Genomic DNA, 13,011 nt, shown 5'->3' with positions numbered 1-13,011 from the left:
GCCCGTTGACTGCGGCAAAGAGAGAACTGGGGTGGAGGCACTCTGGTCCTCAGGTTTCTGCAGCAGCTTGATCCCTGGGTTGTTGCTAATGGAGACTTAATCACCCTCTTGTCGACTTTTTGCAATTAAGGGAATAGGGAAGGGGCACTTTTTTTTTTTTAAGTGCTCAACAGGAGAGCTTCGTTTTTGAGTGAGTCATCTCAGTCTGCAGGGCACTGTTTCTATCAAGTGCTAGGCACTCCCGTGAGAACCACTCTGAATGAGTTACTCCTAGAATACCAACGACCTTGACCTTCAGCTTCCTCAGTGGCTGCATTCTTCTCTATGGCAGACCTGAGTGTGAACTGGTTTGTCATTCGGTGTGAAATCCCAACACTTGTTGTCCCACTGGGGTGGGGCCTCCGCGCTTTGTCAGTTTTTCGTTTATTGTCTTCATGTTGGGTCCTCACCTGAGTCCGAGGTTCCAAAACCGCTCAGGCCCTGCCCCAGACCCAGCAAGTCAGGGTGGGCCCTGGGAGATTTTTTCTTAAGACTCTCAGGATGATTTCATCAGCAGCCTGATTCTGGAAAACAACTGCCCTGAATCAGTGTTTAGCAGAAAACACGTCCCTCTCATGTCCCCCGACACTCGGCACCATCCGTGCAGACTGGTTGGTTTCACAGCTGGGAGAGACTCAGGTCACACATCTTCTCACGATTCACACAGGGAGTGCCAGATTTCCCTGATTTCTGTTATCCAAGGCATCCATTTTTGGCGGGATAATCATTTCCCCATTTTATTGTTGGGAATGACTTGCCCCAGAAGTCACGTAGCAAGTTGGAGTCAAACTTGAAACTGAATTCCAGGGCTCCTGGCTTCTAGAATATTCCCACACTTGGTCTCCTACGAGGCGGGAAGTTTGAAGAGAGCAGAGCCAATACTAGAAACTGTTGCTCCAAGGATGGCCTCTTCTGTGGGAGGGCCGTCTCCAGCCCAGCCCACGGGCAGCGTGGGTGTGGAGCTTCAGGCCTGGGGGTCCCACCATCCCTGGGGGACCTGGGCACCAGCTAAATAATAGCCCTGGGTCCTAAAGGGTTATCCTGGTGGGCTGACAGAACCTCCCGTTTATCGAGCAATTCCTTCTCTGCCTCTGCCTGTTCTCTCTTTCCCGCCTGGTCTGCTTCTGTCACTTTTGTCTGGGCACTCGGTTTCCCCCAGGGGGACTCTGGGTCCAAAACATACTCTCCTTTTTCATTACAGATTATTCTCCCTTTGCATGTCCCTAATATAACATGAAAACTCAGAAACGACAACTAGGAAGCCTTCCAAAGGACACACCTCCATGGAAATCTTCCTCTCTCTTGATAAAGGGAAGCCTCCTCACGCTGCCAAGAAATCTTGCATCTTTGTAATCAGCTACTTTCTTATCTGTGATTCCTTCTGGTAAAACATAACCCCCCCCCCCCCCCGCCAACACACATACTGACATCCACTGAGGATATTTCATAATATTGTCAGACCTGGTAACCCAACTTCCTCCAGCCACACCCTTCCACACTTCCCTTTCTGCACCACCCAACACAAAGAAAACAACCCTTTTGGTTTCATGCTTGTGTGTGTGTATGTGTGTGTGTGTGTATGTGAGTTTGAGCCCCCGGGGGTGTGGGTGCCTCGTTGATAAAAACAACCGATCAGTTATAGAACTCCTGCTCTTGGCAGAGCACGAGGCTGCATCCTGATCAGTGGCCCCTGGCCTTTGGTTCCACTGGAGAAAAATGGATGTATGAGCCAGTGCATTCAAATTCAGTGGAATGAATGACCCCCCCAGACCACCGGGGTGGCCAGCTTTCTCCAAAGCCCACTGGGGGACGGGAGAAGGGTGCCACTCACCTATCTAGGGTGAGGGAAGCAGGAAGGAAGGAGGAAGGCTCCCCAATGTAACCCTTGAATTAGAACGAGAGGGACTACTCTGGTCAGGTGAACAGCAAGGGAATGGCATTCACCAAAGAGGGAAAAGCATGTTGACAAATGGCAGGTGGCCTGGCCAGGCAGGAGCCCGTACTAGAAGAAGAGCTGTGGACGTCCATGGGCCTTGAATGTTAGGCCAACGAGGGGGCCTCTTGTTAGCCAGGACCTAGATGAAAAGTGGTCTCTCAAGGAAAACTGCTTCTTCTCCCAGCTTGTGCTTCGTTCCAGTGCAGTTCCAGGCAGTGGGTATCTCCAAGCCCGTGCCTGACTCCCCGGCTTTCAGGGCAGGGCAAGGCCTTGTCAGAGGGAAGAACTACCTGTGAGCTAGTAAATCTGCACTATTTATGCCTGGTCAATAAATCAGGAAGGCCTGGAACAGAACTCCTGGGCATTCAGCTGCTTGGCTCCTTTCCTTGGAGCAAAGTGTGACTTCCTTACTTTCATCATCGCTCCCCGCGGTGCGGAACTTTGTTAACATTGTTGCGAATAACCGGCCATCGTTTTCTGTGTGTATACGCTGTCAGCAGGTGCGATCTGTTTTATCTTTGGAAAGGAAGGTCATCATAGAACTAGCAAAAATGGGGAGCATTCTTCCGGCAGAAAAGTCTCTGAACAAAGGAAGGAAAGGTAGGAGGCTACGTACTGTGGCATCTGGGCCTTCCAAACGAGGCCAGAGAAGAGCCGTTTTATCTGGGTGTTTACAGTAAAACAGCCAAAAGGTACAGGAAGATCAAACATAGAAATAAAAGCTCCCCACCCCCACCCACCCCTGGATGTTCACCCCCCATGATGGTCTGCAGAGTGACCATCATGAATGCTTTCTAGACAGTGCAACAGCAATCACAAAACTGCTGAGAAAACATGAACCTTTCCTCTGCTGTGAAAATCCCAGCAGGCCTCTGGCCAGGTGTGAAAGACATCGAGCTGTAACCGTAATTGCCCCACTGTTGGTTTCAATTCTGCAAGCCGCACCGTGACTGGCTTACACGAGCAGCTAGAACTTCAGGAAGCATAGCAGCGGACCCGCTTCTGCCTGGCTGGTGCTGGTTGGCAACATTATGCTGGTAATCAGCGCCTTGGGGTGATACCAATACAAAAGCAGTTTCAAGAAATTTTGCTTTAATAACCTGGGCTCGTAAGCTCAAAAACCATGACTTCCAAGTATCTTTTTCCCATTTGTCTAAGTTCAGATATGAAAGTTCTGGTAATTTTTTTTTAAAGATTTTATTTATTTGACAGAGAGACACAGCGCGAGAGGGAACACAAGCAGGGGGAGTGGGAGAGGGAGAAGCAGGCTTCCCGCGGAGCAGGGAGCCCGATGTGGGGCTCGATCCCAGGACCCTGGGATCCTGACCTGAGCCGAAGGCAGATGCTTAACGACTGAGCCACCCAGGCGCCCAAAATTTCTGGTAATTTTGAAAGGGAAAAACCTTCAAAGCATTTTCCCCCATACATACCTTTATCCACACTGATACCAGGTCAGTTTCTTGTTTTTTGGCTTTTTTAACCAGGCTTCTGTTGTAATTGCACAGGTAAACTGGCAACGGGTGAAACCTGAACTAATTTGCAGAGGTGTTATTTTATTTTATTTGAAGATTTATTCATTTATTTGAGAGAGAGAACACCCAAGTGCGTATGGGGGGAGGGGCAGAGATTCCTCAAGCAGACTCCCCGCTGAGCAGGGAGCCCGATGCAGGGCTCGATCTCACGACCCTGAGATCATGACCTGAGCAGAAACCAAGAGTTGGACGCTCAACCGACTGAGCTGCTCAGGTGCCCCTCGGCAGAGGTTTTAAAGGGCACTTTGGATTTTCTTAGAATTGGCATGTCTCGCCAATTCCAATTTGTAGAAACCAGTCAATTGTGCTTTTTTTTCTGATGTATTAAAAAAAATCTAAATCCTCCAGAAAATGATTAGTGAACATTGACTTTTTAAATTGTGCTCTTATTTCAGGAAATCTGTTGAAGTGGCTTCTTATGTTCTAATTGTTAGACTGGTCCTCAGTGGACTGGCTCTGAGGGTAGGGAGGCAGTACGAGCTGGTGAGTTGCTGCCATCTACTGGCAGATGGTGGTAACAGCAGGTGCTTTTTTAAGCCTCCCTGGACCTTGTCTATCATCTTAACCCTGGAGTGTCCTTGAGATGGGCAGAAAGCAGATTCATTCATTCCACAGTCTCACAGCTTCATGGGGCTACTCACAGCAGGCAAAATACATTTTGTGATACCACCCTCATCATCTTTCCATGGGTAGAACCATGTTTAAGCTAATGTAAAAACAACCAAGAACTCATAGGTCATGAATGGCAGCTTGAGGAGACTGAGCCACCAAGGGATCTGCTGGTCGAATAGACATCCTGTGTGTGAAGATATCCTGTGTGTGAAGGAATGGAAGGGTCCCAGGGCTGCTCTTGTACCAGCAGTTCAAAAGAATTTCCTCTCCGGCCGCCTCTATTAAAAGTGAGGGACGGTTCTGCTCGAATCTGTTTTAAAATTTGTAAATGGTACTTTCTCATTTTTTAAAATATGGGCAGATAGACAAAAAGGTTAAAGTCATAATCACTCTACCAGTGCTAAACTTTGTAAAAATTGTCATGAATACCCAAATAGCCTTTTCTCTGCATATCTTATTAAAGATACCTAAACATCTGTACAGAATTCTTTTTTTTTAATTGAAGTGTGGTTGACACACGATGTTACATTAGTTTCAGGTGTACAACATAGGGTTTTTGACAAGTTCATATGTTTGCTATGCTCGGCACGACTGTAGCTCCCATCTGTCCCCATACCACACTATGACATTACCATCGACCATATTCCCAGTGCTGTACTTTTCATGCCCATGACTTACTTACTCCGTAACTGGAAGTCTGACCTCCCCCTCCCCCTCACCCATCTGGCCTATCACCCCACCCGCCTCCCCTCTGGCAACCATCCGTTTGTTCTCTGTATCTATGGGTCTGCTTCTGCTTTTTGTCTATTCATTTGTTTTGTTTTTATATTCCTACGGTATTTGTCTTTCTCGGCCTGACTTATTTCACATAGCATTATATACTCTCTAGCTCCATCCATGTTCTCACAAATGGCAAGATCTCATCCTTTTTTATGGCTGAGTAATATTCCATTGTATATAACCATTCGTACTGAATTCTTAACTGGAATTCTTTATCATAAAATGGTGTTGGGTTTTTTTTCATTAGAAAATGAGAAAGTACTAAAGATTTTGCCCATTTTTGTTAAATTTGTTTCATTCCTTGATTACAACGAGCCAGGATTACCGATAAGCCTCTGTTGACAAGTTTAGTCCCTTACATTTACTGTGTATGTATGATGTGCGTACCTCCCTCCCCACAACTTTTTTCATGCTTGACACACCGTAGGCGCTCCGGAAATACTGCTGAGTGAATACAGACCACTCACTCCACCCAGAAGTGTGTTCTCTTCTCCAGGCCTTCATTTGCCAGTGGAGATATTCTGTTGCTCAAATGCCACCTTCCTCCATGAAACTGTACTACATTAAATGAGATAGAGTTTCTTGTTCAATTATATAAGTCACACATTCTTACAAAAATACAAAATATAGGGAAAAAAACCTCCTTTTACTGTCTCTTCATTGCTCTCCCCCTCTAATGTGTATCAATTTGCTGTGTTTTCATACAGATAACATATTTTAAGTGACTGTGTCTGGCACATGCTCAACCAATAGTTTATCCCACTCCCTAATATATAATCATTACTGTGTGTTGTCTTTACAATCACTGCCATCGATTGTCTTTACAAACAGTTCTGTGAGGTGGACATTGTTACCCCCCTTTAAAGGTGAAGAAACTGGAGTTTGTATCTAGAGGGGCTCAGTGGTAAGATAAAACAGAAATCGGCTTCAGCTTTGAATCCTCTTACTGCATCTGGTCCTTGTCTGTTTCCTCCCTGTGGACTTGAACCACATTTTGTTCTGTTTTCTGGGCACCAGGAGAGTCTCCCTTAACTTGCAGATTGTTACCCCAGTGCACAGATCCTCCCACACGCTGAGTCTCCATAAATATTTACAGAAAGAAAGAAAAAGACTGATGAAACCCAGGGTCCCTGAGATGTCCCACGACAGTGGTGTGACACGATGTGTTCTTGCTGCTACAGCAGGCATGGGGCTGGAGCTCAGACTGAGCAGACCCCGCTAGGAATGGTGAACCGAGGGTGTGATGGCGCCGTCGAAGGGAAGCCCCATCTCCATTTGGGGAGTGTGCGTTGTTGTCATTTGGTTGGTTGGTTTTTGTTTTCTTAATCACTGGCTTTGTGTAGATGATAATCCATTTTAAGCGGTTTCGTAATACAGTAGATGGTGGTATCATTAGCTGGGTACGTAGGAAGAGGAAAACACAGGAATGAGTGAATTGGAGGGAGGCAAGGGTCCATAGAATCTTCACCCAAACGAGAGGCGCTTATCAGAAATCACAAATCTTGGGACAGAAAGGAAAACTGGAGAGCCGTTTATGTTCATGGGAATATTTTGGGTACATAAATGAATATATCTTTCTGGCCCTAATTCTCTGATCCTGGAAGCTGGGTGGACCCTCGTTTGGCCAAAGATACATAGAGTTCTGGCCCCTGCCCGACAGCCTTCTTGGCCCCAGAAAGCAGCGGCTTTGATTAGTCCAGTCAGGAACATTCTCTCCGGCTGGGGTAGGTGGAATTCCCAGCCATGGCTGCGCCCTCAGGTGCTCCCCCAAAACCATAGCATGAGCTTTCACAGAGGTCTGATGCTTTTGGTTTGTAACTGTGCCAGTGTGGGCTTGTGAAGAGGGGAAACCTATTCTACACCTCATCCCGGTTGCTTCCTTACAGGTCTGGCTGGTTTTGCTCGCCTCTGTCCGGGAGATCAATATGAAGTAAGTAACCTGTTGGTCTGCCGGTTAGAATCGAGGATTGGAGGGGCAGGAGTCAGGTGGCCATTATTTTGCTTTTAAATTGCCTTCCCCCCCCCCTTTTACGTTTGTTGATTTTGAAAAAAAAAAATTAAGCCAATGAGAAAGTTTGGAGATGGAGAACCCCACATACTCTTCATCCAGACACCAATTTTTAACATTACGCCACATTGGCTTTATTATTACTGCTATGATTGTTGTTATTGTGCTGAACCATTTTAGACTAATGCACAGACATCGGGACCTTTCGCCCCTACATGATTTTCCTAAAAGCAGAAGGACATGCTCTCCCATCTGCATTGTGCAGTTCTCAACGCAGCTAACTTAACATTGGCCCTTTAGCTACCCTTACTTGTTATATGATCCATACTGATCTTTTCCCTAGTGTTCCACCGTTGTACTTGATAGCAGTCTTTTCTCCTGATGCAAGAGCTAATCCAGGATCATGAGTGCTCATAAAGAACACTAGTGTCTAGACCTTTCTTTATAAAGGTATACTCCATAAAGTAAAAAAGCCTTTTATCTTTCCCCCTTCAAAAGGGAACTTCCCTTAATTATTTTATCTAACTGGCTCCTCCAAAACCCTCTATGATCGTTCTTCTTGGGGAGGGCAGGGGGAGGAGCATCTTCCTGTCTGAGCAAGGAGAGCTGGAGACCCTCTCCCGGGACTATGTTGGATTTCAGAATCCTTGTCCAGCTCTGTCTTCCTCATCCAGGAGGAGGGGGTCTTACTTCTTGCTTCTGGCTGCTAAGTAGATTTTAGCTGATGGTTTCTCCTCCCTGTAAGGGAGCCGGGGAGTAGTTCTTGTAGCCTCGTGGGGGAAGGAACTGGTCCCCATGACCGCGGTGACACACAAGGGCTCGGTGTGATGACCTTTTACACCAGAAGGCCCTCCACGCCCTCTTGGAGGGAAGCAGACCTTACTCCCCCTTGAAAGCCTCTTCCCCACTCCCCACCTGCTTCACCCCACCCCCACCCCCGGCCCCAGGAAATGTGGAAGAACACACCAGAAGGGTGGATGGAGGCGGATGGAGAAGGGGAGGAGAGGCAGCTGCTTTATTTCCCTGCCTTTTTATCTTGGTGTTGGAGCGGGGAAGGAACCTGAGGTGTGGTTCTTCTCCACAGATTTTCATGAAGTACGGCCGACAGAGGTGGAAACTGAAAGGCAAGATAGAAGCCAATGGCAAGCAGAGCTGGGATGGGGAGGAAGTGGTGTTCCTGCCCCTGATCGTTGGATTCATCTCCATCAAGGTTCAGTATCGTCTCTGCCGCTCCATGTCTTCCCGCTGCACGGCTGGGTGGCCCGTGGGTGGGGACCTGTGTTCACGACTGCTTCCCGCTGCCCCCCACCCCCACCTCGCAGACTCCTTTCTACGCCCCGTGGTGAAGACCACTGCTCTCGTGTACAGGGGGCCGAGAAGAACACAGGGGAAGCGTGCCTGGCCTTTCTCCCGTGCTCCCCGTAAGGCTTCCCTCCCCCTCTCTCACCAGGTCACAGAACTCAAAGGGCTCGCCACACACCTCCTGGTCGGCAGCGTGACCTGCGAGACCAAAGAGCTCTTTGCTGCCCGACCTCAGGTGGTGGCCGTTGACATCAACGACCTCGGCACCATCAAACTGAGCCTGGAGATCACCTGGTAGTAAGTGGCCCTTTTCTGTTCCAAAATCTGTGCTGCAGGCTAGGGCTGTTCAGAGGGTGGCGCTTGGACCATCAGAGTCCCCAGGGAGCTCATCACAGAAGGAGACTCTCGGGTCCAACTGAGACCTCTGTCGGAACCTCTCAGGGCCCAGGGATCTGTCCTCTGGCTCACCAGATGATGCTCGTGCACTGTTGTCCCCATAAGTTGGAGAACCTCTGTCTTATCACTGTTCTCTCCTACTTCCTGTTTTAAAATATTTTATCCTGCTGCCTTCCCTCCCTGTCAACCTTTATATATATATTTAAAAAGATATAGGTCTTAATCAAGCTAATTTGGAAGGAAAATAACTGTGCAGTAGGAGATATTTCGCCCTTGGAAAGATCCCGATTCTCGCTATAGGGTTTTCATCGCCTCTCCCACTTCACCTCAAATACCGTACGCGGCCCTCGGAGACTTTTCAATATCCTTCACGCTCTCCTGCAATAGAACATTTCCAAAGGGCAAGAAGTACCTCTTGTCAGAGCAGTGAACTTAAAGGTGGTTTTCTGGGGGGCCTGGGTGGCTCAGTCTTTAAGCATCTGCCTTCGGCTCGGGTCATGGTCCCAGGGTCCCCTTTCCAATATGGAGGGTGAGCCACAGAAGTAGCAGAGACCCTGCTTCTTGTCACTGAAACACTGTCCGTGCTTTTTGCCTGGCCTTCCCTCCTTGTAATTTGTAGTCATTGACCTATCGAACGCAAGATCATTTGTCTTGCTGGATGAACCGGATGGCATGATGATAAGTTGTCATGGTGGACAGACTGACCTCCTCCCAGGCATGCAAGTCTCTGTGTCCACGGAAATGAGTGGCAGTCTACGTTTGTTTTCTGTAGAACAGTAGTCTGTTACTTTCTTATATTGTTAACCTGTCTGTCCCCGCAAAGCTCAAAGACTTTTTATAGACTTCAACATTGTGTGTTGGGGACAGGCGTTAATATGTTTACATTTCTAATATGAACGGAGAAACAGATTTATCTAGTGTCTAGGTGTATAGATAAGTTGCACTTAAAGCTAGGATGCTAATCTGTGGTCCCTTGGGTGGGTCTGGGCTCCGTTTTCTGCTCCACTTTCTTTTATCTTGGTTTATTTTCTGCCAGCCCAATTCCCACTGGTTTGAGTTGACTTTAGTATGATGAGGTGTTTTCGCAGCCTGCAGTCCAGGGGTCAGAGGGGACTTTAACGACCGCGCATTCACGGGACCTGTTGTGTTGCAGCCCATTTGATGTGGAGGACATGACTGCGTCCTCAGGCGCTGGGAACAAGGCGGCAGCCCTCCAGAGGAGAATGTCCATGTACAGCCAGGGTACCCCGGAGACTCCCACTTTGAAGGATCACTCCTTCTTCGTAAGTTCACTGGGATTTCTGGAGGAGACATGTCAAACTCGCAGTAGGCCTTCCTTACACCCAGTATGTGAAACCCTTGACGTCCGGTATTAGGGGTTCTCAATAATTCCTGACCATGCTAATCCCAGAGCTCCCTCTAATCAAGGAGTGACTAAGAAAAGCACATTCCAAGAGGCAGTAACAGCAGTAAACCTCCTGTCTTCCCTCTCCCCTCGGCCCCCTGACTGCTTTGATAACATGCAGACTTTTCTGGAGATTCTCTGAGGTCAGCCTCTTAGAGGAACGGACGTAAATAACGGCGTCTTTGTTGTAATCAGAAATGCTTGTTAAACGCTAACGAAACATGGTAACTGGGGCTTTCCGCTAACTCCGCCATCTTGCTTTGACTTCTGAAGAGGTGGTGGCGGCCTTCAGCAGCCAAGCCACGGCGGCTGTCTGTCTTGAGTGCCTTGCAGGACACTTTCTTTGCCAAGCTATCCCGCAGCTGCTCTTTCAGTGACCTGCCCTCCCTCAGGCTGAGACCCAAGGCTGAGCTAGAGTTTTCCGTGAGTGTGGGTGGCCTGGCCGCGGTGCAGTGCTTGTCTCGGGGGGGCTCGGGGCTCATTTGCTTCATTCGGCGTGTCTCTTCTCTCCTCCATGTCGCTCACGGGGCAGTGGTCACAGCTGTCCCATCCCTGGGGCGGGCAGGGTGCTCCTGCATGCGCCCTCGTCACAGCCACTGCTTGTCCCTCTCCCCCCTGCGCCCTGCTTTTGTGCCGTGATTTCTCGCCGCAGTGGCCAAGATATCCATGGTAACAAGATCGTCGTTCTTGAAAAATACAAGTACACTCGCGGTCAAAGAAGGTGTTCGCTCCCAAGTTAGGCGAGTTTATCACGAGGACAGTCTTCACGCGTGGTTTTAGCCTTCAAAACCTGGGGTTCGAGGGAGTCAGAAGGCTTCCGGCCAGTTTTCCTAGAGCTATTTCTATTTAAAGAGGTTCTTAGCCTGAGTTTACGGTAGTGTCTGTTAGCTTTATACCATGTTAGTAAACGGAGCTCTTTCGTTGGTAGAGTCAGGAATGCAGTAGGTGAGCTACGTTCTCTGTGTCACACATTCTGTCACAAGAGAATACACACACATGTACATACAGACATGGAAGAGCCTGCTCTTTGCAGCCGTATAAAAGTTACCTTTGGGGGAAAAAAAAGAGTAATCTTTGAATGTGCAGAAAGGAAAGGACTAAAAAGTCTTCTAGTTAATGATGATAGTAATCACATCTAATTCAGTGAATTACAAAGCACAGGTGAGAAGGGCCAGGCTAACCTAGTGGAGTTTCCAAGGCAAATAGGAAGGTTCTAGAAGGAAAATGTGCATGAACGCATGGACCCAAAAATGGATGTATAGCGGAAGCAGTTGTATACGTAACTATCGATATAACTTGTGTATACACGCTCACATACTGTGAGTTGTGGAGGGATTTGGTAGGGGTTTTAATAACATAATTTAAATGAGAGCAAGATTAGAAAAAACTCGATGGCTTCCCATAGCCTTTTGGATAAAGGCGGATTCCTCAGAGCGGTTGCACCCATCCGGCCCTCAGGGCAGCTTGCCATGCCTGGCATGCCTGCCATTGCCTGTTCTTGGTCCTCTGCTCCAGCCCCCTGAACACCCACCACCCTCCAGCTCCACCACCCCCTTCGGGGGCTGCCCTCTGTCCACACATACTGTTCCTTCATGCTCCTCGCCTGCACCTCCCCATCCCGTGGGGCTGAGCTCTGGGACTACCTGTTTCCCCGGGCGGCAGCCTTCCCCGTGCCAGGATCCTGCCTCACGATGCCATGCCTCAGTTAGAACACACTTCCTCATAGTGTCATGTGTCTGTTCGTGGGCTCGTCCCCTTGGCATACCGTAAGTCCCCTCAACTCAGTCTAACTCCATGCTGTCCACTTACGTAGGTGCAAATCGGCTTTAGGAGCACGAGCCCCAAGACAAATCTGCTTTAGGAGCATGGGGCCTCCCACCATCCCAAGCAGCCAGGGGGATGTGCTTTGAAGATGAGATGAGATGGGGCAGGACCCCCTGGAGGGCCTAAGGTTCTGGGAGATGCCTAAGGGACCCCCGTTCCTACCAGAAGTTCCCCCTTTCTCTCTCCTCGAGGCGGAAGGTGTGGGGTGCAGACAGAGGACAGAGGACACTGAATTAAACAATCACTGGAGCCGTTGGGGCCCCACCTGTTCCTCAGCAGCTGCTGAGAAGGTTCCAGAATTCCTTCCACCCTCAGCCCCGCCCCCCAGGACTCTGAGCAGCACACTTCGGGGATCATTATTGGAAGAAAACATTCTTTAGAGGCGATCCTGAGCCTGCAGATGTTACTTGAGTGCCCCGGGGACCCATCCTTTTACTCATCCCGTGGTTAAAATGAATCACCCTCCAACCAGATGAGAATGGAAAGTTTGGGTTGAGCTAACTGCACATGTTAGGATCTGGGGGCCCCCAATCCAGCAGTGGGGGGACCAGGAACACTGCTGGGGAGGACGGGGAGCTTTTGTCTTTCTGTCTGCTCCCATTTCACTTCCGGGAACATTTTTGTTTCCTGGGCTTATTCCCAGCACTATTGTGATCATTCCTTGCTGCCCATAGAATTCAAGTGGGCATGAGCTTGGTATTTACCATTTACTTAAAAGATCAAATCCAGAACCCAAGAGAAATCAGAACTCCATTTCGAAGGAGCTGATCTCCAATCACCAGAAAACTTTTTCTACGGAGCAGCATTTGGGAAGTGAGAGACCACACAGACCGCAGCACAGGGAGGGATGACTTGGAAATCATTTCAATGCCTGCATAAACAAATGATCTTGATTACCTGGATATTTGTAACCTCTCTCCCTTCTGAGTTCTGCTTCATGAATCACAGCGTAGCTGACCCAGTCCGGGTCAGCCTGACAAGAGGACGTGGTGTTTCTAGATGCCCCGAGAGTTCTGGCTTTGCAATCCTGAAAAAGAACCAAAAAATCTTTTTCTCCCATTTTTGTGGAGGCTTTGCAAGTATATTTCTGGCCTTCAGTTATTTGTGGTATGGTTACTAAATTAATAGAACATTTTCAAGGACTTGGGATTTGTGGGTAGAGATTCTTTTAAAATAA

The 13,011-nt window shown here is 48.5% G+C and overlaps 1 protein-coding gene across 10 annotated transcripts in view; it reads left to right on the top strand.

Moving 5' to 3' along the window:
- Positions 1-13,011, top strand: part of RIPOR2 (RHO family interacting cell polarization regulator 2) — a 221,607-nt gene that overhangs the window by 182,692 nt on the left and 25,904 nt on the right. For 9 of the 10 annotated variants that reach the window (XM_027601508.2, XM_027601509.2, XM_027601513.2 and 6 more), the window contains 4 exons: positions 6,786-6,829; positions 7,992-8,117; positions 8,358-8,506; positions 9,759-9,888. In XM_027601508.2, the coding sequence (XP_027457309.1) occupies positions 6,786-6,829; positions 7,992-8,117; positions 8,358-8,506; positions 9,759-9,888 (449 nt within the window). Of the gene's footprint in view, positions 1-6,785; positions 6,830-7,991; positions 8,118-8,357; positions 8,507-9,758; positions 9,889-10,283; positions 10,434-13,011 lie in introns of all 10 variants that reach the window. The other variant, XM_027601515.2, reaches the window with a different exon arrangement.

This window comes from Zalophus californianus, chromosome 7 (genome assembly GCF_009762305.2).
Source record: "Zalophus californianus isolate mZalCal1 chromosome 7, mZalCal1.pri.v2, whole genome shotgun sequence".
Taxonomy (NCBI): Eukaryota; Metazoa; Chordata; class Mammalia; order Carnivora; family Otariidae; genus Zalophus; species Zalophus californianus.
The sequence above is the reverse complement of the archived record's forward strand: the minus strand, read 5'-3'. Positions and strand labels throughout refer to the sequence as shown.